General features: G+C 38.8%; 3 protein-coding genes across 3 annotated transcripts; 1 reads left to right on the top strand and 2 right to left on the bottom strand.

The window, feature by feature from the left end:
- The first annotated feature begins 3,344 nt into the window (after positions 1-3,344).
- On the top strand, positions 3,345-4,507 carry LOC116189470 (mitochondrial glycine transporter-like). The gene is made up of 3 exons (XM_031519143.1): positions 3,345-3,464; positions 3,813-3,858; positions 4,124-4,507. The coding sequence occupies exons 1-3, from the start codon at positions 3,385-3,387 to the stop codon at positions 4,307-4,309; spliced, it is 312 nt and encodes a 103-aa protein (XP_031375003.1). The 5' UTR covers positions 3,345-3,384; the 3' UTR covers positions 4,310-4,507.
- Positions 4,508-8,355: 3,848 nt separating this feature from the next.
- Positions 8,356-10,722, bottom strand: LOC116187467 (putative receptor-like protein kinase At4g00960). Its single transcript, XM_031516167.1, has 7 exons — positions 10,566-10,722; positions 10,308-10,490; positions 10,075-10,205; positions 9,576-9,789; positions 9,248-9,479; positions 8,978-9,128; positions 8,356-8,872 (listed from the first exon to the last, which is right to left on the bottom strand). The coding sequence occupies exons 1-7, from the start codon at positions 10,585-10,587 to the stop codon at positions 8,540-8,542; spliced, it is 1,266 nt and encodes a 421-aa protein (XP_031372027.1). The 5' UTR covers positions 10,588-10,722; the 3' UTR covers positions 8,356-8,539.
- A 12,843-nt stretch (positions 10,723-23,565) lies between these two features.
- On the bottom strand, positions 23,566-24,866 carry LOC116189342 (probable xyloglucan endotransglucosylase/hydrolase protein 23). The gene is made up of 3 exons (XM_031518967.1): positions 24,520-24,866; positions 24,233-24,426; positions 23,566-24,137 (listed from the first exon to the last, which is right to left on the bottom strand). The coding sequence occupies exons 1-3, from the start codon at positions 24,796-24,798 to the stop codon at positions 23,753-23,755; spliced, it is 858 nt and encodes a 285-aa protein (XP_031374827.1). The 5' UTR covers positions 24,799-24,866; the 3' UTR covers positions 23,566-23,752.
- Positions 24,867-27,907: the final 3,041 nt, after the last annotated feature.

Genomic DNA, 27,907 nt, shown 5'->3' on the forward strand with positions numbered 1-27,907 from the left:
AAAACCAGGCACATCTAGTCATTGTACTGTACCTTATGGGGAATTCCTCTGTCTGCCATGGACAGAGGGAACTTGCTTTTGAATTGAATGCCATGACTGGCCATAGAGCAGAAAATTTAACTCATGCCCTCAGTAAATTAAAGCAGCATTCATTCAATTCCTCTTCCGACAGTCTGACACCTCAACAAAAATAAGGAAAATTCAATTCAATTTTGAGAATCAGGAAATCAAATCCACTCAGGCTCCCTTTAACGGACTGTGCTTCCAGAGCCAATTATATTTTATCAAAAATGCTATTTCCTACGACTTTTTCATCCTCCGAACTGCCGAACCTCTCAGCAATTATAAATGCCCCTGTTTTATGTTGAAATTATAGGATTGCCACTTGTGAGTGTGTCGGCAGAAAATTCGTAGGAATTGATCGGATAAATTGGCATATCTCTTTATCAAAAATGCTATTTCCTCCTATATTTTGATCTCTCATTTTATTTTTCCCGAAATGGTTTTTCTTACGAAAAGTCAAAATTGACAAAACAAGTCAACAAGCAAGCGACAAGGAACCACAGCATCAGAGCCACAAAAGTGAAACTCCTTATGGGTCAATCACATAAAGCTGCATTGGCCGACTTTCCATATGTTTGCATGAGCATGACAAGTGAGTTCTTGATTTGTTCCGAAATCATGAGAAAATGATTTCGAGTTCGACACGACTTTACGCTCCAAGTATCCGGGAAGTTTGATTTAGAGGACTGTTGGCATTCGATTATTGACATATAATTCTTGATTGGTCGGGCTTGGAAAACGGATTTTAGCGTTTTCATTGATGAAAAAGTGAAAACCTTTTTAAGAATTCTACCCGACACATTTTTCCGTTTTCCATGTTTCCTAGGAAAAGGTGAACAGCATTACAAGAAAAGTTTTTCCCTATTTTCCGCAACCAGGCAATGCAGAGCAACCTCCTTCCCCGCTTACGGCAATAAGAACATGAACAGATTAATGGCTAAAAAGAAAAATTCTTAATCATTTACATAAAGTTACAAGATGCAATATTCCAAGAACAAAATCAGATCGCAGCTCAAATGAGACGGAGAGACGGGTGCCCCGTTATTCTCATGCAACTACATCAGCATAGTCACAGGCGGCTTCAATATCTTCTACAGAATAGTCTATAAGCATCTCTTCATAATTCTAATGTCTTTGCCCGGTACGCCAGCATGGAAGTATCTTAAAATGGCCTCTCCACTCAAAGAAATCCGATGTATTTTTCACGACAATTCCATTACATTTCCTCGAACAGATGCGGCGGCCTACCTGTTGTGCAAAGGGTTTGGACCGGTGGGCACGAATCTCTTGTCCTCCTCCAAGGCTGTGTTGTTCTTCTCTGTGTACTTGAAGTTACAGAAATGGAACTTCCTGTACTTGCACTTAGAAGCTGTCTCCATCGACTCGGTTGAGCTCCCCATGGCACCGCCAATGGAGGGCAAGAAGGCCTTTTTCGCCACGGCGTCGGACAGGACAAAACAGGACAACAACCAAACCAAAAAGAGCAGAAAAATGTAGAGAACTAATCTCATCTCACCGACCGAAGACAAGTAACATATACGTGTGCATGTATCGTAAGAGTATGTCGACGAGAATGTTCAAATCAATCCCACAAGGGAAAAGGAGACCCACAAGGGAGAAAAGAAATTATTTGCTTTTGGAAAGGGACCAGAGAGAGAGAGTAAGGGAGAGGTGCAAAAGGAATGCAGAGATGTGGTTTATTGCATGTGATATATGGAGGAAGATATATACAATAATACATGGAGGTATATAATGCAGGAACATTAATTAGTGTTGATATTATTGAGGATTTTACAGTAAAAAGCAGGAAAAAAAAAGAAGAAGAAGAAAATCTTGAGACATCAACATCTATTTGATCAGAAACCCTTCAACAACCTCATTAAATGCTTTGAATACCATTGGTCATGTCAAACAATGCAAAACAGAATGTGAACTTAGGGAAGAGTGGAAAAAAAAAAGAGAAAAAAGACACCATCCTCCATTAAAGCAATACAACAGAACAGACTCCTCTCTGACCCCAAATTCATGTGTGCATTAGCTTTGTGGCTCTTCTTCTCTATCGCGAAAACAAAACAAAAGCCCAGAATGCCACTTATGGTTAAGACCCTTCCTCTTGGTAGGGCCGGCAATATTTGACACGACACGATAACACGACATGGATACGACACGAAGTTAAACAGGTTCGGGTTGAGGTTTTTTGATATTCGGTCTAAACGGGTTCAACCCGTTTAGACACGATTAATAAACGTGTCTTAACGGGTTGAACCCGCATAACCCGATTAGACACGATTAAACCTATTTATTTAGACGTGTTTAATCGTGTTACTTAATCGTGTAACCCGTTAACCCGTTTATCTAACTGAATTTACCAATATACCCTTCCATTAACCCTAATTTTGAAATTCCTCCTGCGGTTCTTCATTCTTGCCTTCCCGTTCCTGACTTCCTGTTTCTATACTGTAGTTGTAACCCTAAATTCCTACCCCGTAACCCTTCCTCCTTTGGTTCCGCCTCCAGAGTCCAGGCCCTCCACGGCTCCACCTCTGTCAGCAGAAGAATCCTCCACCGCTCCACCGTCCAAGCGTCCATGATCCGCTTCGCCGTTCTGCTCAACCCTGCGACCTCGAACCCCCGTGACCGCTACCCCGTGAACGTCGACTCGAGCCCTCTCCCCGACCTCAGAGCCTCAGACAAAGCAACGTTGGTTCGGTCCTCGACCTCAGACGAAGTCGACCTCGAACCCGGCTCCACCCCGCGACCTCGGCGCAACGACCTCGACCCCGCGACCGCGACTGCCACCCCGCGACCCTCGAGCCGTCGACCTCAAGCCTTCTCTAACTATTCAGAAGTTGCGACAGCATCGAGACTTCAGACGAAGTCGACCTCGACCTCGACCCCGGCTCAATCGCAGATAGGTGATAACACTGTGTTGGTATGTTGATTTTATTCGTGAGGTAATTGCTAGAGAGAGGATAATTGATGCGACACATAGTGACACAATTACGATGAGTGGTTTTGGTAATTGATTACGCAACTATGTATTTGTAAACACCAGATTATATTGAATCTTGCTGAAATGTAGAAATCTCTCCTGCTTGGACCCTTTAGTTGTTCTGGTAATTGATTAATCATTACTTGAAATGTAGAAATTTCTCATGCCTGGACCATTTAGTTGCTCTGGTAATTGATTAACGATTACTTGAAATGCAGAAATATGTTCCATGTGAAGTGATGAAGCAGCGAATGCAGGTTCAAGGTACGGCAGCTCCTTGGAGTCCTCTTGCCTTAAAAGATAATGCACCAGTAAAACCTGGTGGGCAAATGTATGGGTATTATACTGGAATGTTTCATGCTAGGCGTTCATTCTGGATGGAACAGGGATTACGAGGATTATTTGCTGGGTATGTGCTGCAATTCGCTATGTTCAGTTTTTCTGGGGGTTAGGTTGCAACCATTGTTGGAGTTATCTCAAGAGAAAAAAAAATTAGAGAGAAGTTATATGTAGAGGGAATGTTAACAGACTCATATTTTCCCATTCTCACGATTCATGTTTCGTGTGACTATTTTACTGTTCTGGAAAGATGACCATAACAAAAAGTCATCCTTGACGTTAGAAGGAACGGTCACTCTTATCTTGATAAATCTGCTTATGTTGCTCCCTCGCTGTCCTAAGTTGAACTGATTATTGTGTTATCATTTCTCCTTGATCTTCAAAATGACTGATAATTTCCATTTGATTGCTTTGGTAGATACCTGTCCACACTTGCTAGGGATGTGCCTTTTGCTGGTTTGATGGTACTACAACACACCTTCCATTTCTCATACTTGACTTTGTGCAGTTGCTTTTTCCATAGTATAAGTGTGATTATTGCCTTCTAACTCAAAGAGTAAGGATACATTCAGTTTTAGTGACTGAGAGGTTGATTTATTTTATAATCTTGAGTGAAGAATAATCTTCTTCCATTAAGGTATCGATAAGATTATACACCTAGCTGGTCCTCCATTGGCTCATGAGCCCTCATGCATTTACTTAAATTGTTGCCTTTGGTGGCCTTTGCAGGTCATGTTTTATGAAGCTCTTAAGGACATAACTAGTTATGGAAAGCAGAAGTGGGCACCCAATTCTAATTACAGCATCAGTAGTTCGTTTGAGGGACTCTTATTAGGTGGATTAGCTGGTGGTAAGTTCTGTAAACTTGACTCTGTGACATCGAATGGACTTTCACTGCATGATCTCCAGATATAACATCCACCAATCAGGAGAGGGGGCAGTCTTTTCAATCAGTTTCTTTTGACATTGTGGCATAATTTCCTTCATCTCGATTCGTGTTGGCTCGTATATGGGGTTCTGGCACCAGCTTGTGGAAGGAGTTGACCAGCATATTAAGATTCAGCTCTGTATTTAGCACTTCTTGGGTAACTTCATTCACCGTGAGCAGCTGAACAATGCTACCTACTTTGGAAGAATTAATGATATGATGCTATTATAAGTTATTGTGATCTATTCTAAGACTAAACTTACATTTCATGATATTTGTACTTTCTAGATTATGATCCATTTCTATGAATGAAATGAGCATGGTTAACTTTTTAGAAATTTCTGTTCGGAATAAACAGGTCGTAATCGTGTTAATGTGTCGAATAAACGGGTCGTGTTAACGTGTCGAATAAACGGGTCGTGTTAACGTGTCCGTGTAATCGAGTTGATTGGATAAACGGGTCGTGTTAACGTGTCGGGTAACCGGTTATAATCGTGTTGTGTACGAACACGTATCTATTATGACACGTTTCGATAAACAGGTTTAAACATGTCGTATCCGGGTTGACACGGATATAAACAGGTCGTGTTCGTGTTTCCAAAACCTGACCCGTTTAATAATCGTGTCGTGTACGGGTTATGACTTTGATGACACGAACCCGATTAGACACGACACGTATAAACACGACACGACACGAATTGCCAGGCCTACCTCTTGGTCTACCATGCTGCTGGGGCTCTGATGGTGCTTTTAATCATTCTGGTCATCCCCGAAAAGATGGGTGCATTATTATTAATCGGATGGTTTTTCTAGATGCGCAGTTAAGCTAGTTATTGAATTTTCATTGGGCTTATACGAGTTTGGATCCATTTTCATTTAAAAAGTCAAGCTAGTAAGTGGTGGTACTCCAGTCTTACATAAACCCACATATATTTGCTTATTTGATCGATGTGGGATTTCTCCATATTTTTTATATTTCAACACATGCCTTCACGTGCAACGTGTGACCTTTTCTTTTTCATTTGTCTACTCGTTGTCATGCGCCCTTAAACACCCGTCCTCAATAATTAACCTAGAGCTGGGCTCATCTTCCGTGCTTGGATGGGGGATTAACACGAGACACTCTTTTGGCTACTATCGGACATACTAGGCTTGGGATGGTGTTGGTGCGTATGCGCTCGTAGGCAAGTACATGCGTAAGCTAAGCTCTGATACCATATTGAATTTTCATTGGACTTATACGGGTTTAGGTCTATTTCCACTTAAAAGATCAGTTAGCAAGTGTGGTACTTCAATCTCATATAAATCCACCTATATTTGCTTGTTTGATTGATGTAGGATTTCTCCCTTCTTTTTATATTTCGACACTAGTCAAGGCGATGCATCAACAATGTACAAGGTCGTCAGAATCACGATTCTAATTATAATCGGTCGATAATCGAGGAATCGTGAATCGTAAAATCGAATCGTGAATCGTAAGATTTTACCTGTAATTAAAAAACAACATATATATAGAAACTAAATCACAATTCATAACTCAAAGTCTTGAAATATAAATAAAAAGTTAATGAACAAACATATCTAATGTCATCCAAATCTTCATTGCTAACACTAACATCATCAACGGACAACAGAGCAACATCGGAGAGCTCGAAGTAGATAGCAGCACACAACGGTGCTCGAAGGACGACGATTACAATCGACGATTTCAACCAAAGGAGGAAGGACGACGATTACAATCGACGATTTGAGCGGGGGATGAAGGCAATTTCAACAGGAGAATGCAAGATTTGAGCAATGGGAAAAGCTAAGACTAGAGTCTTTTCTTTCTTTAAGACTTTAACAGAGTTTAGAAGTCAGAATTCGATTCTCCATTCATTAGTCCATCAATAGAAGATGAAAAAAAAATCCAGTCAGGCTGCTCTATGAGTCGAACAACTAGATTGGGTTTGGTCCAATTTTTAGTTATGAGCCTAATGTAGGATTGGTAGAATCATACCGATTCTACGATTATATGACTTTGGACGCAATCCTATCATGATTCTAAGATTTCGATTCCCTTCACGGGTGAACCGGTCCTGACTTGTACAAGTAGAATAAGAAAAACACAACCGAAACGAACATAATAAATGTAGAATAAGAGCCTTTTTGGTGCTTTGTATGGTGTAGTGGCCGGGTTGGGGAGTGCGACGAATTGACAATAACTGATGCATATATGTCATGGTAGGTAACTGCGGCTGATAGAAGTATCCCAAAAAGTATGCTTAAGCTATCCTACTCCTAATTGACAACAAAAAAAATAAAAGGATAGTCATTCGTTCTGGAGTTCTCGTCTAATCAAATAACCGAAAATTCAGCATTTCACCAATGTAAAAACTCATTTCTTCTGAAATGATAAGAGTCTATGATGTTTCACGTGATACGCGTTTCAAAATCAAGGGACTATAATGGTGCATCTGATTTCAAAGTTAAAGTAACTTTGATTTTGATTGTGGAAAATGACAAATGATTGTGTAGTGTGTTGAGTTAAAGTTAAAATTAAAATTTTTGTGATTTTAACTGCGAAACCCAACGGAGCGTAAGATTTCTATGTCCAAGAATATCATTTCACTGAAGAACATATCATTTATGTAATTCGCCTCATATAGCATCGGACTTCCGGAAAGAAAAGGCATTTCATTGAAAGGTCAGGGCGAAACTAATGAACTGAGAATGATGACTTCATTATTGACGAATAGTCCCTCTAAGATGCGGTACTTTTTCACTGGAGTGATAAGAAAAGAGGCAGCCTAGGTGAAAAAATAAAGAAAGAAAAGGCATGAGGTTTGCTTTGACCCGACAGACAATATCATGGGGGCATGGATTTTCCTAGTGAACGATGTTTGGTCTCTCTGTTCATCTCTTTTGATTTTATGAATGATGGCATGTGGTAGTGCTTTGAATCCTCTGCTACCCTTAGTTAGGTTAGTTGTTGTGACAGACAGGCACAGAGAGATAAAAGGGACAAGTTGCAGAGGAAGAGCTGATGTCTTTGCCGGACAAGACAGTTGAGGCTTCATTAAGAAGGCTTTCCGCCTCTCTCAGGCCAGATGTTGTCAGATATCTCCTCATTTAAATCCTTCCCTGTTCATGTCGAGTAAATATTAGGTGATACTTGTTGGGACATGATTTTGGGCTCCGATTTGATGCGTTCCAAAAGGCCCAGCAACCCGGGCAAGGGCCAACGAGGCCCAAGCCGATCATTCACGATACATGTCCAGCCCTCCCAGCGAGACCCATATTGTCAGTCTGAGTTATACTATGGAATTTCTCATAATTACAGGATACGCTTCCTAATATATCGATGTATGAAATACGAAAATATACCAAGTACCTCATCATGATGGTAACATAATCTATCTTTAAATCCTCTATAAATACATGCACTTTATATATTTCTAGGCTTGATCAATAATTCTCTTTTTTTTTTTTCCATATTCATGGCTTATACTGACTTGAGCGTCGAAGAGGAAAAACATGCACCACCACCGATCTCCCATTTGTGCAGGTGTTCAAGGCTAAACGTGGGCTGTGAATCAAGTCTCTTCATCGACAAAACACACGTGAATTACTCGTAGTTCGGATCCGAATTTCGTGGTCCTAACAATACTAACGTATTAAGGTGATACGTGCTAGTTTCAATTGAAATTCGAGAAAAATATAAAAGAAATAAGTGTTGTGGAGTTAACATAATCGTGAGTTGCACACCAAATATACGAGTTAATCTCATCTTATATTTTTCTCGTTCATGTCTTCTACACTATATGTGCGCCGGAGTCTTTCGCATCTTCGAGTAACCAATCAAATCACGGATTTACTGATGGTGAAGTCTCTAATGTATGCGTATATGTCACATACTTCTACATTGTTTGTCGGGTTTTCTTCCATGTGTGGCATGAGTTTTATGCAAATGATGCCGGTTTCCTCTTCACAATCACATGATTCACATGTAACATTCCGTCCCGGTTTTCGGTATGCTGAAGTCCCTTTCGCATCTAGGTAAGAATTTATCTTTGGAAGAATGTACTAATGGAGACAATAGATTCTACAAGCTATTGAAATCCTACATCAAAGCAATGAAATAATGGAGCATTCAAATCGGTGATTAGATCAACCGTTCCTCCCTCTGTCTCCCTTCCTAAGACAAAAAAAGTTTTCCGGCAAAGAGTTGCCTGGAATCACCCTACCTTATTTGCATGTACTACAGAAGGCGAGTCGCTCTGCTGAGGGGAAGAGAGAACCACGGAGATCGTGTCACAAGAGAAATTTTCATCCCTTTTATTCCTCCTTCGGTCCATAAACGCTGGTTTGATCGGTCTCACCTCCATCTCTACTCGAAAGGTCAGCATCGCGACTATCTCTGACATCGGAGGCCTGAGGTTTGCATGGGGCTGAAGGCATAAAAGGGCCACATGAATCGCCTGCAGGACATCCCTCTCAACATATCCGTCTTCCTGTAACCGTGGGTCTATCAGATCGAAAATACTCGATCTCTCGTAGAGTTTCCATGCCTGTATATATATCGTGAGAGGAAAAAGTTACAACAACAGGACGTGTAGGCAGCAGTCCACTCCGAATCTCACAAATTGAATGTGGTGATGGATGAATGAACTTACATATTCGGGAAGGTACTGCATTTCTGATGGTAAAGTGAGATCAGTGTTCTTTCTGCAGCTAATGATCTCAAGCACGAGGACTCCAAAGCTATAAATATCGGCCTTCTCCGATAATTCTCCCCTAATAGCATACTCTGGAGCTGTATAACCTCTGTTTTTACATTCGGAAAAGAACTGTTTTCAGTTGATAACATAACATAATTTATAAGCCTACAAAAAACAGTAATCGGGATTAACAAATACTTCATGATCAACTGAGAGACTTATTACAGTGTTCCAGCAAATGCAGTGCTGAGGTAGGCCTGATCCTCGGGGAAGAATCTTGCGAGCCCAAAATCACCGATCCTAGGCTGGAATTTCTCATCTAGAAGAATGTTGCTCGCCTTGATGTCCCTGTGGACAATCCTGAAGTGAGAATCCTCGTGCAAGTACTGCAATCCTCTCGCAATTCCAGTGATTATCTGAAACCGAGTGCTCCAGTTCAGGAATTGGTCACTCTTCCCTGTTTCATATAACAAAGAGAAACATATAAAAATCACTAAATTTCATTACTTTCTCTATGGTTTTATTTTTCGATGAAGAATAGAGGCAAAAGTACCATATACTATGAGCTCTAAGCTTCGGTTTTTCATGTACTCGTACACAAGGAGCCGCTGTGGCCCGTCAGAGCAGCACCCTAGTAGGCGAACGAGATTCTTGTGCTGGATGCTCGTGATCATCCTCACCTCGGATAGAAACTCTGACTCTCCCTGTTGAGATTTCTCGAGTGACAGTTTCTTCACCGCAATCAACCTTCCATCATCTAACTTCCCCTGCCATTAGCATATAGTAATGTAACCTATTAGCCGAGTTTCGAACAGATGGAGGATAAACAAAACACCGACGCATGCTCGGTTTTGTACTCTCGATTATTCTCATCTACCGAAGTTTCAAATAATATATATAATCACACATTGATTAACATTATATATTCTTAGATCAATTAAACAATTGATCATTTTACATGTTATAACAATTAGAGCCAGAGCTCCAGTAAGATAAACGGTTTGGGGCGAAATCGAGCTTCAACAACTTGACAAAAAGTTCTTCTAACATACCCGATAAACAGGGCCGAATCCCCCAACTCCGAGAAGATTACTAGGATGGAAGTTTTTAGTTGCCTTCTTCAATGTGTGGAAGTCGAAGTAGCTTATTGTTCGGAGATTTCCACTGAATAAGTCTTTTGGCCCTGCAACAGATGCAAGTGCCGAGATTCTTTAGCGGCTCGGCATGAATTACAAAATAGCCAATATGACGATTTCTATGAAATCCGGAAGATCTCAGCGGATACCTGGTTGCTTTAGGGGTCTTCTGACCATGTTCATTAATTTGGACGGTCTTATTATCTTCCAGTATAAGAGTAGAAGGATCAACAGTATAAGTAGCACGATGGCTCCCCCGAGAAAGAAGAGTAAGGCCGACGAATGGTGCTTGGACGATGTCTCCATCTGCACAGATGGCATGGGAGGATCACCTGAAATTACACAAAATGACCCGTCAAACCAGAAGAAATTCGATGGACATTATGAACTGCGTATCTGCAAGTTACCTTCGAATGAAGGGCGTGGCATCCTATCCTCGAGTTTGAGAGAAAACACGCACAATATGCTCAAACTTTTTGCCGTATGTTCTTTTGATTTACTGAAATCAAGACAGAGAAGAGAGATAGCTTCAATGGAACAACTGTACTTTTTTTTTTGTTTTTTTTCCTTATTCTCAATAATATTCTTCTGTTGTTTCCTTCTGTTGTGTTTTTGTCTGACAGTAGGAAGAAGACCAATTCAAGAGAAACGGTAGAAACGAAAAAAACAGGGGAACGGAGATTAAAACATTGGTATAATCGATGCACTGGATGTAACTTTGGAAATGTCGAAATTTTGTTGCCATGAAATTTTGATTTCGTTCGATGTAATAAGTGGAAACTGATTTTTTCTTTCTTCCTCTAATGAGATCATAAGGTATTTTCAGCTTATTAGTTAACATTAATTCTTGTTCATATATTCGTTTAGCACCGAATACGAGTATTTCCAATGAGTTTTAAATTTTTACGGTTACAGGTAAAGTCCATTAACTGAAAGTTCAGTTACCATTGCCACGTCTTCGTGGTTAATGAATGGAAATTGTTAGAGAGACAAGTGGCTTCATTTTCATTTGCAACCGGCCAAGAGCCTTGACATTGTTAGCTAGGTATTATCTGGAGCAATTATGTCAAACTTTTTCTCTATTAATTAATTAAGTTATTCAAAGAAGAATTCAAATGGTTTCATTTGCTGTTGTACTGACAAAAATGATAATCATTTGGTGGGATGTGTTCAATAGAAATCGGAAAAGAGAGAAGAAAAATAACAAAAATAAGGAAAATTTTATGTTACCGACAAAAAATTGAGCAACTAGATACAATGTCTTACCATGAGTCCTGGCAAATTTATGTCTATTCTTAGCCTAGTATTCTATAGTTATCATGCGTATTGCTTATAGCTTTCACTTGCCGCTTGTGAATTACATGCACCAACATCCCTCGACAGGGATCGGAACGCTGCTGTTTGGTGATATTATTGAGTTCTCTACACCTTGACTATGTAATTTGTAGGTTTTTTAATTATTTTTTCTGGGCTTACGCTCCGTTTTAGCACCAAAAATAAAATAAAATTAGTGAGGTGAGACCCTGATGATGGATGAATACTTATCCCTTGGCGTAGAAAGAAATGACTCCCAAGTATTGAAGGAGCAACTCCCATTGGCAAGGAAGGACCTAGAAAGATAAAAAGAGCAACGCGCAAACTGAATTATCGCTCTCAATCTTATTTCGGCTTAAGCATTGAGGGTCAAATTGGATCATCAACCCCCAATTTGACTCTCTTTGTCTATTTTTGGTTTCGGAGCCGCTCATAAAGAAAAATCGACTTTCTCACGCGATCACACTGCAAGACATATCAAGTCCCAAACAATATCACCCACTCCAACCAAGTACTCGTACAACAAGATGGCAATATCTAGACTAATATAATTAGACGATGACCAATTTTCCGAGTGCAAGGCTCAAGACTGGGAATGCTCTCTAGTTACCTATTTTTGGGAAACCAAGAAAATAAATAAATTTGAAAACAAGAAACTCGAAAATATCCTCTACCTAAGGCGCGTCGGAGTTAACCAACTTCGTGAGCCCATGGTCACTCATCCCAGGGCTTGCGAGTCCTCAGGAGAAGTTGTCTAATCCAGGGCTCGGGAGCCTTACGTTCGCCCTTCCCAAAGCTCATGAGCACTGAATTGGAGTGGTGACGAGAAGAAGGTAGTCTAATTTAGGAGAAGATGTTGAAAATTGAAAGATAAAATTACAAATATTTCTAGAATTTGCACGCATCCTCTCATATTAAAGAAATAAGAAATTCTAATATCACATCATCAAGTTATGATGATACACTTTGTATATTAGTTCATGTATTTAGTACTTTTACTCTTTGTGATGAATAATATCAAATATTAGGCACTTAAATTAAAATACTAAACTATTCGTTACTTTTTCATCAATTTAGCAACGCAATAATTGCTTCTTTTTTTTTTCTTCTTCGTCAATTTGATAATAAATTCTCCAACATAATTTTTCTTAACCATTATTACAACTAATTTTTTAATAATAAATTTCACCAATTACTTTTGTCTTCATCCGATGAAGTTAAGTAGAATCATCGCTTCGTTACCAAACTCCACCTAAAAACTTGAACTGAAAGTTAAAGTATTAAACACTTGTACTCATCATGAATACTAAAAGTACTAGATATTTGAATTGAAATACTAAACACTTGAACTGAAAGTACTAATACGTGTTATTCTGACTTCGAGTCATGCTAGAAAGACCGGAAGAAATTTGAGGCCACGGCTAGATTCTCTCCATTCAGCTACGGGCAGAACTGAGCCGGATTCGCGATACTAAATCCGGGCTCCAGAACATGAACAAATGAGGGATTGCATCACTAGAGGCTGAAAATACTGAAGATTGGTGTAAATATATCACTTCCAGCTTACTAGGTTGTTCCCGTGTAAAAGGTAATATACACTTTTACACCCAGTGAATAATTAGACATCAAGCCTTTTGTGGCCCTCAAGGCCCACTGGGGCTCTTTCCCACTTCGTACAGATCATATCATTACAAACATCATATCCTTCCCACATCTCATGAACAGCTTTCGGTCCTCATCCAATACTCCAATGATATGCGCCACCAAAGTGGTAATTTGTAACTCCGGACCCCCGTAGTTGTCGGGCAAGAGACTATAAGTTGAAGAAAGTTCAATTTTTCGAAAATTAATCCAGGAGGGATCATCAAACTCTCTTAGGACCCATATCTCGTACTTCTTATCTGACAGACAGTACAATGTGTAGCACATCCTCCCTGAAGCGACCTGAATATCTCGCCCTCTCAACTGGCGGAACTTTGGGAAGTGAGTTATATAGTTGAACTCATCGGTTGCAATGTCTAAAGAGAGCATTGACGAGTGCCGCGCGTTCACCGTGGATGTATTTTTCCATCAAGATATGTACTTTTCCTCTTGCAAAAACACTTGAACGAATCTCTAACCGAGGAAGAAAAGCTTGAGGGATGTTTATCTTTATCTCCTTCCACGCGGAAAATTCATCTTCCTCTTTATTCAACTTGAAGATGAGGCACCTAATTATTTGTGAAATTTCTCCTGATGTTTTGGTTATTACTAACCCTGCAACTTACCATTTATCGACCAAAGAGTCATATATTATGTCCAGTAGCAAGCTCTCACAGGCATCGAATCGTGAGAAGGTAATACCTTATACATCCTTGTCACAGGATTGCAAATGAACAACCATGAGAGATTGTCAGGCCGGGCAGTCCACTTCATTATCAACATGAGAACTAATCAGTGACCAGCGCTAAGGATGCCATATTCAGTCTTACCAGACCACATCCGAATGCATCGATAGCGATCAGTGATGGTCTTGACGAACTCCTCCATCCAGATTGTGGACACTGGTCATTGGACTCTGACCCTCAAAATCGAATGAGAGAAACCAATAGTTGAAACGAGTGATCCAACCATCGGAATAAAAAATGTTACAAGTGTCTTTTACAGTTATAAATCCATGTCGAGATCTTCAGCGCTGGGAGTGTGATTCTATGAAGTACGTACTTTTAATATATCCGTACCAGGATTTGGAAACACTCTTCAGCTCAATAGACTCTTTGGCAGGAACACGGACTAGTATCTCGTGCTATGAGAGAGAATCAAGGGACATCGATATTGTAAAGAATGAATTAGGGATATTGAAGAATATTTAATATTATGATATGGTGTAATCTTTGATTTCTTTTTATATATGTTGTACTCCATCTACTATAAACAAGAACATATCCACGCCATTTAGTGCGTGACATTCTAACAAATTCTATCTATCTCTTAGAGTATCAGAGTGGGACGATCCTGCTACTGCTACTGATTAAAGCTTCTGCTAAATACGTTTTCCGATGCGTCCGGCCATGATCGGGTGCGCCCGGCAACCTCAATTTTGCAGCCAATTCATTTTTTTTCTACCTCTTCCCAATCTTTCCTCACCTATTTAGTTTGTTTGAAATAAATCTCTCCTCCCTACAGATTCTCTTTATCTCCTGCTTTCCAATAAGAATACCTTGAACTCTTTTGTCCTACCAAAACGGTAGTCAGTCCCGAATTTGAGTTGCCCGATTGCGAGATTTTTTTTCTTCCCTTCTCTACTCGGACTTGTTCGTGGAATCTCTCTCATTTCTTCCGCCTCAAATCTCGACAGTTATCTTTTCTGCTACTATTGGTGGACCCGACCTTCCTCAAATTCATGGTTGTCTCAAGCCCCAACCCCGGCCATATGACCTCGTCTTCACTAGTCTCTCCTTGCCAGAGCTCACAAATTTTCAATATGCTAGTTTCTCCCTCTAAACCTTTCATTCCCTTTTGATCTGCTACTTTTTCTTTCTCTGTCACCGAGATCGAAGCTCTCCTTTGTCAGCCTCGACTTCATATCTCTAGACCCCTATATTGTCGAGATGATGCTATGTCGTGCTCCTTATGCTGCTCAGCTTCATCCCGGAGTGTTGGCCAACACTCTGGTATCTTCTTCATCTCCTCTCACTGGAGTTCATCGTCTTTGGAAACGGGGGAGAATCAGAGTTGACTATTAAAGGCAACTTTTCCAAGACATTTCTAATCCAAATCATCGGGTGGCAACTCATCAACTCAACGGTGTTCTTATGAAGGGTATTCACATTGCACTCGCTCAAATCAATTTCAAGCCCAACGTGTGGTCTCTTCCATTGCGCTTTGGGAGAGTATGAGACATAATCAAGGGATATGATATTGTAGATAATCAATTAGGAATATCGAAGAATATTTAATATTATGATATTGTGTAATCTTTGATATCTTTCTATATATGTTGTATTCCATCTCTTATAAATAAGAGCACATCCACGCCATTTAGTGTGCGACATTCTAGCAAATTCTCTCTATCCCTAACGTGCAAAGCCTCGGTCAGAAAGGAAGAATCTTCTATCTCAGCTTCATCGCGATGATCGAGCTCATGTAAATCCCCCAGCAGAGGTACAATAACTTAGCCAAGAAGCTTGCTATGGTTTGGTATAAAGAGGCAAAGAAACCCATGCCTTCAAAAACCTAGAGATCACCACCTTTGATCAGATTGCAGATGTGTACATTGAATTTGGTGGAACATATAGAAAAATTACACTCTTCGAGGCGGGGACATAGAAGTGGACAAGGAAATATTAGCACTAGTCTAGTCCCAAAAAACGTTCCTTGCTGTTATCTTTCTAGCTTCGCAGCGTGAAAATTTCCAAATAAATTGCAACAAGTGGATGAACAGGTCAATCACACAAAGAATTGTATTAATTGTGATTAATTTTAGCAATCTTAATATTGATTTTCTTAATTATCAATATGGGTCGGTTTAAACAGTTCGGCTCTTATTCTTTTAAGGTCTCGGGTTTGAATCTTGCATGAATGGAGAAAGTCTATGATTATGAGAATTTTACCTCTTAGTGAGCAGACACAGCTCAAACTGATTAGTGGAGTCCATTGAGTTTCCGGATACTAGAGCACACATTAAAAAAAAATATAGATTTTTCTCGTCACATTTTTTGTGTGTGAAATGCTTTTTCTCTTTGCTCTATGGGCAAATTGATTCCCCATACTGATTAAAAAAAATTTCGGTTATAAAAAAGGATTTATGGTGCAATAAAATGATTGGGATATAAGGGACACAGAATCAAATTTTTGTGAAAGGGAAAAATCATTAGCCCTCTGAATTAATTCAGAGGCCAATTAGAGATCTCATCATCTGTGTCAATTTTTATATCAGTGGAATGACTTACCATCTCGTTCAGATCGGTTGAACTATTGATTACTTTGGCGATGCTGTGGCTCATTCACCCATGATCCATCTTTTGATAATCAAGATAAGAGAACTGCCTCACTTGAGATGGTTATAAAATTGATGAGGATCGAGTTTCTCCCTATCCAACTTTGCTACAATTGTTAGTGTGTATATCTTTAGTAAGTCCACGACTGCATTTGCTGTATGGAAGTTAGACCGTAAAAAGTCTTGGTACTTACGCAAGTAGTCTTTATATGTGCTCAGGACATGACTAAAGCCTCACTATTCCAAAGACAGCACTCCAAGAGTGTGATGGGGCCTAATCAAAATGCGACGAGATAAGACTTCTCTTTAGTTGATCGATCATAAGTTAAAACTTCAAAATTAATATGTCGATCACTTAGAGGGTCAAGTACCAAAGTGATGATATTTATCTGAATAAAGCTACCACAGTTTTTGGTGAAGGTCTCAAATTTATAATACTGAAATTTTGGAGTAAAAAATATGATATGGTATTCTCATTCAACCGCAAAGATCTATTTGGATCTTTTAATCAATTTACAGTACTGAAAATTTTCAAAGTAAAAGGATGACGACGTGAAGATTTCGTCTAAAGACATTATTAACTTATAGTTGCTAACTAGGGGAAAGCCAGAACTCTCTGGTCCCGAACCTCCTAATTTTCAATAATATATAGCTTAATTAGGTGTTTGATGATCTAATATAATATGTGCGAGCCAGCTATCCTATGCGAAAGCAACATTTAGCTAATCTAACCATCTTTTAACATAAGAAAAAACAAAATAAAGAATCATCTGGTGGCTGATCAACATGGCGGTTTTGATTCATCTTCGTGCCCTTAATATATATGTTTATAATTGCTATGAGAAGGTAGCTTAATATACTGCCATTAGGTCTTGAATTGGAATCAATAGACTGATTTTAATTTTATAAGTGAAACTTTTTCATATTTATTTATTTCTCATTATCCTTTCACCTATTAAACTCAACTGGCACGTCTCTTATAAACAAAGAAATATAAATGGAGGATAATCACAACCAATTTCCTATATGCATGCTAAATTTGAATTGGAGTTTTAAATGAATCAGTTTAGCTACATCGGAATAGGATCAATGAGTATGGGGTTGGACCAAAAGCAAAAAAGGTCCAAAATCCATTACTCGGAACAAAACTCAATAGAAATCTAAATAAATAATGGCTTTCTCCATTTGAAAAATCAATTAACCATATTCACTAATAATCAAAAAATTTTAGATCCGATAATCATTGGGAATAATCATCCGTACTCTTTATCAGTTATTAAAATTTATATTTTATTGTATTAAATTCATATGTTTTATCGTGTGACCGACGTAAGAGAGTTAAAAAATAAAAAGAAGACTATTTTCCTCTCTCCTTTCCAGCTGTTGCCCACAGCCCCAGCAGAGCACCACCACACATAAGCTTCAGCTCCGCCATCCATAATACACATTTAGTCCACATCATCCAATTTCTATTATGTTCAAGTCATTAGTTGGTCCCGCCAAAGGAAGTGGTCTACTACTTACCAAGTTTACTCCAATGTAGTTTGGTAATCCTAAATCTCAAGTTCAATTCTCCTCTAGTGTATTTATAAAAAACAATTGCTAGTTGTGTGCTCTTTGGTTTGTGCTTGGAGGACACCAGCTTCCGTAAGCTATATTAGGCATTTGATGGTATTACATTGACGGAGTCAGTGCTTGTGCTGATTATTCAGTTTGTCTGATATGTTCGCGGCTGAATATGAGAGTTCGGACATTGCGTGGCAGGAGGCTGCAATTGCCCACTATTTTAACTATAAAAAAAAGTCATCAGTTGGTCAGCAGCAACGCTTTCCATGGCAGGTAGGGTCACACTTGTGAAATCTGTTCTCACCTCGACACCATCATTCACAATGAAGTCAACTAAGATCCCTCATGGGATTCTCGATGAGGTCGAATGATTACGTCGTAACTTCGTTTGGGGACACACCTCGGAACAAAGGAAGCTGCACCTTGTCAACCGGAACACTGTGACAAGTCTCGAGGTGGGCTAAGCATAAGACGGCTCAGAGAATTCAATGAGGCTTTCCTTGCGAAGGTCCGTCGGGGTTTAATCGATGATAAGAACTCACTGTGGGCTCAAGTTCTTCGACACAAATATGATGATCTTACAGCTATCATCCCGAGTTTCAATAGGAACTCGAAGGGATCATGGTTATGGAATTCATTATGCGATGTGTAGCATAACAAAGCACATGGAATTGGTTGGTCCATTGGTTCCGGACAGTCTATTTAGTTTCTGGAAGGATCACTATTTACCACCACAAGGAAGCTTACTTGATGTGGCTACTGGTTTGGTTCCTCATGAATGAAGTAGTCTCCCTGTATGTTTTTTTGCTCATCATGACTCTGGATGGCGTTGGGAGATGTTTGCTAATTTTATTCCTCAACAAGCTCTCCTCCACATTGCACCAATCCCGCCACCTGCCATGGAGCCAGGATCGGATCGTGCAGTTTGGAAGATGTCACCCACGGGTGGGTTTTCTGTTAAATCTACTTACGAGCTGCTTGTCAATGGGTTGTTAGCAGAGGAGAGGTTTTTATGCAAGCTAATATGGCGATGGAAGGGGCCACAACGGGTGCCAGGTTTCGTATGGCTGGTAGGACATGGTCGACTCCTCACCAACGAGCTAAGGTTCCAAAGAGGTATCAGCGAGAATGGACTCTGTTCGATCTGTCATACAGGGTTGGAGACTACCATCCACGTGCTTAGAGATTGCGATGCTGCGAAGATGATTTGGAAGCAGCTAGTTCCGAGAAATTTGCAACATCTATTTTTCTCGGATGATGGTGAACAATGGATGATAAGAAACCCATCCAGTTCACAATCTGGTCTCGAGGGTCTTTCTTGGGCACTCGTCTTTGGTGTGGGCTGTTGGTTGATTTGAAAGTGGCGGAACAAATTGATAATTGACCCTCACTTTGTTTATACCTATAGCAGGTGCAGGGATTATATTTAAAGTGGCAAGCAACTTCTCAAACTTGATTTTTATAGCTGATTTTGGCCATCAGCAGAAGGTGCGAGAACGGAGGCTTGTTGGATGGACCAAACCTTGCCATGGATGGCATAAACTGAATACCGATGGAGCCGTAAAAGGCAACCCGGGCTGCTTCAGTGCCAGGAGTTTGCTACAGGACGAAGACGGAAGGTGGGTGGGTGGATTTGTTCACGATATCAGATTTTCTAATTCTATTGTAGCAGAGCTATGGGCAGTCAAAATAGGCTTGGACATGGTGTGCAATTTGGGTACGCGAAAGCCGATTCTAGAAGTGGATCCGGAAGCAGTACACTGCATGCTTCGATCGAATCGCAGTCATGTGGGTTGGAATGAAGCTCCAGTGAAGGATATTTATAACTTGATGGAACGGAGTTGGATGGTGGTTGTGGAGCATGTATATCGGGAGAGAATAGATGTGCGGACTGGCTGATGAACTATGCATTGACGTTCCTTACTGGCTGGGTACATGTCCGTCTTGACTTTATTTTTTGTTATTTGGTCATCTTATATGAATCATCATGTCTCACTATTGGATTGCTTAATTATTTCTCAGTGCAATTGAGTCAATTTACCCAAAAAAAGGGATTTTATATTGAGGGTACAAAAAGTTTACAAAATATTTAGGGATCGTTTGGATTCAGAGTTAAAATTACTTTAATTTTAATTTTAATTTTAATTGTGAAAAAAATAAATGAGATGTGATTATAAATTTGACTTGAAAAACGTATGTTTTTGTTGTGTAGTGTGTTGAATTAAAGTTAAAGTTAAAATTTTTGAATTGAAAAATGTGTATTTTATTGTGTAGTGTGTTGAGTTAAAGTTAAAGTTGAAATTAATAAACTTTGAATTTAAACGAGACATAATATTCCGTTTGATTTCACAGTTAAAATTACAAAAATTTTGGGGGCGTTTGGTTTCAGAGTTAAATTAAGTTTGATTTTGATTTTGATTTTGATTGTGGAAAAAGACAAATGAGATGGTATTATAAATTTGACTTGAGAAACGTGTGTTTTTGTTGTGTAGTGGGTAGAGTTAAAATTAAAATCATGATTCTAAAATTACATCATGAAACCAAACGGGCCCTTTGACTTTAACTTTAACTCAACACACTACATAACAAAAATACACATTTCTCAAGTTAAAAATTTTAACTTAAATTTAACTCAACATATTACACAATCATTTGTCATTTTTTACAATCAAAATTAAAATTACTTTAATTTTGAAAACTAAACTTACGATAATACTTCGATTCAAAAAGAAATTTTTATAAAGATTTCCGTCGACTGCCGTCTAACGCAATCATAATTTGTTGACTTAGCATCTTGACGTGTCACACTCATATTTAACATGATTCAAAATTTAAAATAAAAATTGAATTTAAAATTTTTATTATAATAAATAATAAAATAAAATTCAAAAAAATTCCTCCCATCTCTCTCCTCTCTCAAGTCTCTCTCTTCGCTCCCTCTCCTCTATCTCTCTGTCACGTCTCCCTCCTCCCTGTGTCAAATCTCTCCTCTCTCTGTCATCTCTCTCTCTCACCCGCAGCACCTCCATCGCGATCTCCTCCCTCTTTTCCTCCTGCAGGGGGAGAGGACGAAAACCCAACAACAACAACCATGGGAAGGGAGAAACTAATCAAAAAAGGAATCACCTTTCGCCGGCACACCGGGGACAGTCCATACCCAGCCGTGACCGGGAAGGCGAAGCCTTAAGCACCCCGCCAAGGAGATTGCCACCAAGGTCGATGCAGCCACGACCAACCGCGGTGGCAGGAAGGCTAGCCTCGCCGATTGGTCCGGCGTCGAGAAGGGCGGGCACGCCAAGTACGAGTGCTCCCTCTGCAAGACTACGGCCCTTGACATCCAATCGAAGATTTACCATGACTTCCGCCATCCCAAGATCCCATTTGACAAGTCCAAGCCCAACAACCTCCACGCCATGGTGGCTGTTACGGCTGATGAAGGGGACGCTCGAAGTTTCTCCTCTCTCTCTCTCTCTCTCTCTGTGCTGACTGATGGAGTGGGTTACAATGAAGAAGGTCCGGTGAAGAAGATGAAAGGGAAGCTCGAGGCTCTCTCTCTAGCAGAGAAAGTGAATGAGAGAGAGGGGAGAGAGGAAAGAGAAGAGAGAGAAAGAGAGTTATTCTATTTTATTTTTATTTTTTCTTTCATTTCTTTTATTATTTAATTTTAATCAAAATTCAAAACGAATTTTTTTTATTTTTAAATTCAATGCCATATGAATTTTGACACTTCATCAGCCACATCAATGGAAGCTAACGGCATTGGAGGGACAGTTGACGGAGCGCACCTGATTATTACAAATTCGAATGTTTTGTACCAAATTTTAATAAAAAATTCTTTTGATATCAAAATGTTATATTTTGTAGACTTTTTATATCCCTAATGTAATTAATCCGAAAAAAGTCATCAGTTGGTTAATTAATGAACATAATGAAAAATGGTTGGTTTGGACTAAATGTGTATATAGAGAACAAACTATGTGTTTTAGAACTGATATAGCCAAACTGATTTATTTAGAATTCCAATTCAATTTTTAGCATTTATCTTAAATTATTATTTAAGCGAAAGTTTAATTTTGTAACTATCACCTAATTTTAGGATGTGATTGAAAAACTAAAAATACTCCTTATTTTTAATATAAGACTAATATAATTTAGAATAAAAGAAAAGAGTTAAATGATAATCTTTTATACTTAATATTATTCTCCCATTTCCTCTCACGTGTCAACGTCTCCTTTTTTCTTCTCAACCTCCTAATCCAATATTTTATCAAATTATGTTTGCTTTTTAATTCCATCCCAATTATTATTATTTTTATATAATATTTACCTTAATTTTGTGTTCCTCATCCAAATTAATCCATTTATAACCTTATTCGAAAAATCATTATAAAGTGCCATATGTGCGGGTTAGGCCGTTCTATGTGCAGGTAAGTTTGTAGGACTTATATGGACTTCCACTTTTATATATATATATATATATGCAACTAGTTTTGGTGGACCATTTTATCTTCAACGACGGTGATAACAATTATTACGATCGTTGAAGATGAAATGGTCCACCAAAACTAGTTATATATATATATATATATCAGAATGGGATGCGGAGTTGAAATTTTTTAGCTGGGGTATCTATTAGTCAATTAATTTTGCCGAGTCAGAAGATTGGCTGCTCCGGCGAGTTTGTGACATGATACCTAACAAAATGGGGGAGTGAAAAATATAGCTTCCTTTCCTCTCCTCATTTTTAAAAAACGTTTAACAAATCATGTGTGTATATATATATATATATATATATATGTAGTAAATTAACTATGCATGGATATATATTTATTTAAAGGGGTAGCTTATAGTAAATTAAGCCCAAGGAAGACTCGGCATGTATTTGAATTTATTAATAATTCATCGTCAAATGTTGCTAGAAACACTGAATCAAATTGTACAAGATTTCTTATGCATGACATATGATTTTCTAGTGGCTATGGACGTCTTGACGTAGTTCTAGGAATCATGGATTTCTCCGAACATCTACGAATATATCTCTCTGTCCTCGTCATTTTTTTTATTTAGTCTTTTTATTTTATTTTATTTGTGTAGGATATATGTCCGTACGTTAGAGAGGTCCGAAATAGATATATGCTCTTCCACCGAAGAATTATATATATTTTGAATGCTTCTAAGTTCATTATGTTCTGTCGGTAGAATTCTATGTTTATCAAAGCCTCCTGATGAATTGTCGTATGATCTTTAATGACCTAAGGACGTTTTCTTTTTCTGTAGCCAATGACCTAGGGACATTTAACTTCAAGAAGAACGTACTTCTTTTATTTATAATATCCTGGAAAATATAATATATTTAAATTAAAGCAACGCAAATCTTTGTAAATTAATTTCCTAAGATGAGAAAAATAGTATAGCGTAGTAGCGCAGGGCTCTCATTTCATAATCAAGAGATTTCGTGTTTAATTTCTGTTATGAAATTATCTATACCTCTTTATCAGTTATTAAAATTTTTTATTTTATTATACTAAATTCATGGTAAAAAAAAAATAGAAGAAGAACAAAAGTCACGTGTACGAGATTATTTTTCCTTTACACGAAACATCTGAAGCAAATAAGCATTAAACAAAACCTCCTAGGTACAGACAGAAGTATACATCTTATTCACGAAGAAAACAAAAAAGAATTTAATTATTTTTCTGTCTTGTTTATTTAATTATAGAAATTTACTCTAGTGCTTCAAGAAAGGGAGCATTCGGGAGGAAATCCCTGTGGAAAGCGCTTGGTGTCAGTGCAATAGTTGTAGATCATGTAATTCTTCTGCACCCATTTGATCCTCTGCTGCCCCGTCGAGCCGAGCGACTGCGAGAACCACGAGTTTTTCGAAGGCGAGCACGACGAAGTCCCCGAGGAAGTCCGGATGCATGCCTGGGAGTTGAAGTTCCTGTAGGAGGCCGTGAACGGGGCTTGGCTCCAGTCAGTCTTCACGAGCCCGCCTCTCGTGGCCCAGTCGTCTGCGTTCCACAGGCTCGAGTATAGCCACATGGGCTGGCTCTTCGGGAATTGGACGCCTTTGGACTCTAGGTTCTTAAACTCTCTTATAGGAGTTCCATCCACCGAGAAGCTACATGATAGGCACAAGAAATAATTCGATCATTAATGATTTGGTTTGAATAATACGACCGGTGACCATGCATAGGATTGTTCGAGATTATATACATGATGCTTTGAGGATTCCACAGGATGGAGTAGGTGTGGAAGTCCTTGGTCGGGTCGAACCAGAGATAGAACTGCTGCTCTCTATTTCCTTTGCCTTGGGTGAATACGTTGGTATGGAGAATATACGGGTCTCCGCTCAGGTTACCCAGAAACTCGTAATCGATTTCGTCGTGAGTAGAGCCTAGAGAGGATAGCTGCAACAAAAATATATCACGATCATCAGCCATACTGATCGAGAGAAATATTACGTACAAATATAAATAATTATATGTAGTGCATGGACTCACATAGTAGGCGGTAACTGTTCCGGCGGAGTTGCCAGGCACGAGCTTCAGCTGCATGTCAATTTTCCCGAACAAGTACTGGTTCTTGGACTTGAAGCCGGAACCCGAGGTCTTGTCAAGAGACAGCGTGAGGAGCTGCCCGTTGTTCAGTATCTTGGCACGGCCATCGCCCCACGTGATGTCGAACTCTTTGTTGAAATCGGCCGCCGCAACAACCGCCAGGAGGCTGAGGAGAAGCGAAGCCGCGATCACCTTATTTGAAACGCAACTTTGAATATTCATGTTGATTTGAGGAGGAGAGGTCAAATGTTGGGAATACGAAGGGAATGAAGTATGATGGTTCGTGAAGTGCATGGATATGGTGGAGGTGTATATATAGGTGGAGGAGAGAATGGGGTGGAAGAAAGGGCAATGAATGGAGCTGAAGAGGTTGAGAAAATTTGCCTGCTTAGGGGTAGAGATATTTAGGGTAGGTTTGGTTTCAGAGTTAAAGTAATTTTGATTTTAATTGTGGAAAATGACAAAATGTTGTATAGTGTGTTGAGTTAAAGTTAAAGTTCAAATTTTTCACTTGAAAAATATGTATTTTTGTTGTGTAGTGAGTTGAGTTAAAGTTAAAGTTAAAATTTTTGAGATTTTAATCCCGAAAACAAACGATTCATTATTTTAATCCTTTCTCGCTTTCTTCCTTTTTATTTTTGGAAAAAAAGACAAACACCCCTTGTGGTTTGGATCGGGACAAATCGCATCTTGTTCTTTTGTTTGGAACAATTAGTTCCCATGGGGTTTGCTCTGTTAGACATAGGGAGTACGGCGTTAATTTTTTTTTCATTTTCAATCCTCAATCTTTAACCTCTTAATCATTTTGATTCTAAATCTTTTTTTTATCATTTTTATCCTTAACTTTTCATTTTGTTTCATTTTATTCCTATAAAGAAAATCGAAAGGGAAGGGAGGGTCGGGGCTGCCAATCGGTGATCCCGACCCCTCCACCGAGGTCGCCGGTACCCACAGAGGATGCCGACGACCTCGGTGGAGGGGTCGGGGTCGTCGATTGGCGGCCCCAATCCTGAATCGACCGGAAACCTCCGACTCGGAGTCCTCAGTCGATTCAGGTTTGGGGCCGCCAATCGGCGATCTCGACCTCCTCCATCGAAGTTGCCAGCATCCACTGTGGGTACCAACGACCTCGGTGGAGGGGTCGGGGTCGGGGTCGCCAATTGGCAGTCTCGACTCCCATTTCCTTTCGATTTTCTTTATAAGATTAAAATGAAACAAAATGAAAAGTTGAGGATGATAATGATAAAAAAAAGATTTAGAACCAAAATGATTAAAAAGTTAAAGATTGAGAACTAAAAATGGAAAAAATTTAACGTTGTAACCCTCTATGTCTAATAGAGCAAATTACATGGGACTAATTGTCACAAACAAACGAATAAGGTGCGATTTGTCTCGACACTAAACCACAAGGGAATTTTTTATTTTTTTCTCTTTTTTTTGTTGAGATCATAAAATATTTTTGGCACACTGATTAATTCTCGTTCATTATTAATTTAAATCTAATTATTAAGGGCGCGTTTGATTTTTTAGTTTAATTTTAAAATCATGATTTTGATTTTAACTCTACTCACTACACAACAAAAACACACGTTTTCCAAGTCAAATTTATAATACCATCTCATTTATTATTTTCCACAATCAAAATTAAAATCAAAATCAAATTTACTTTAACTCTGAAATCAAACAAACTCTATTTATTTCCAATAACTTTTAAACCCAGTCATGAGAACGCATTTGTCATGAATCAAGTGGTATGGTTGGAGGGAGATTTTAATTTGGTTGACTTGGATTTGGTAAAAGTAACAGGAAGAAAGGGACCATCATTATGGACAGCTTTGATGACATTGGAAGAAAGCAATGGGTGGTTTCAATCCTTAAACAGCTGTCTCTCCTCCATACAATATCAGCCTCCCATCGATTGTTTTCAAAATAATACCACCGGTCGCTTTGGGTTATTACCAAATATCAAAAATTCATAAATAACATAACCACGGATCACCGATTGATACATATCGATACGTGTATGTGTACGTATATGCATCTGCATATGTCAATCAGGATGTTCTTGATGCTATTAGAACTCTATGCATTACTCCGCTTCCATGTATGAATATAGACAAGAATTAGCTAGTGACATCCTTCCTTGGCTGGTTAATTCTTATCAGCTGTCATTTATATATAAATATGAAATCTGTGATGTAAACAAATACGGTGGAAATCCAATGGAATTGGTGTGATAGACCGCAACTTTCTTGGTCAAATTCAAGTTTGAGTCACTCTAAAATCAAGAAGGAGAATAATTTTTATCGAGTCACTTGCATAGCTTGTCTGGCCGAGCCGACACATCCCGTCGTAAAATGTTCACGTGAGCAGTGAGAATTAAAGGTATGAAATTGGGCACCCCTCGCTGTTAAAAAGAAAACGCAAAAGAAAGAAAGAAAGAAAGAGACAAATGTGTTGGAAAACAAAAATTTTGGAGCTTTGCTTCCTAGAGAAGATTGTGTTGAGTACATGCCCAGATCAATCAAAAAAATGAATGAGCCAAAAGAAGAAAATGTTCCATGAAGATCTATGCCCTTGCGTGTCCAGCTGTGGTTTACGACAACTTATTGTATCACGAGACACATATTTTTATTTTTACCAATAATATTTTTTTTGTGATATTTTTAAAAATTAATATAAATTAATGAATTCTTATTGATTTCTGACATTGTTACGTGATATTTCCGTTAAATATAAAACTTTCTCATGGTTCATATGAACAAATTCCAGCATAACTAAGCTCACTAATTTCAACGATGGAAAATCAGGAAAAAAAACTCAAAATTCAGAATGAAAAGAACTCCAACATTTCGGAAAATTCTCTAATATTTTTAGGTGAATTATTCGGTGTTATGAAATTATAAGTTCTAGTCACAATCGTGGGATTTCTTCTATCCTTTTCTCGTTCTCTACCCCATACATACTCCAGCACGTATGGAATTTTGTCGGTTAAAAAGGGGGAAAAAAAAAAAGACCACACGTGCTGCAGTATGTATAGGATAGAACTTATACCAAATAATAGAACTTATTGCCCAAAACAGCAATATACATTTCCTCTTTACATCCAACTCTAGAATCACAAATATATATATATATGTACATATACATATACATATACATACATATAGATCCTTCTTCACACGGTTGGATATGTCATGTCATCGCAGGTAATATGCATGATTAGTCTCTTGATAAATCAGTCTCTGGATAATCAATTATCCTTGTTTCTCACACAAACACAAAAAACAAAATTTGTCAACCGAGAATTATTTGCGGTTAACTATATACT

Source organism: Punica granatum, chromosome 8 (assembly GCF_007655135.1).
Source record: "Punica granatum isolate Tunisia-2019 chromosome 8, ASM765513v2, whole genome shotgun sequence".
Lineage (NCBI taxonomy): Eukaryota > Viridiplantae > Streptophyta > Magnoliopsida > Myrtales > Lythraceae > Punica > Punica granatum.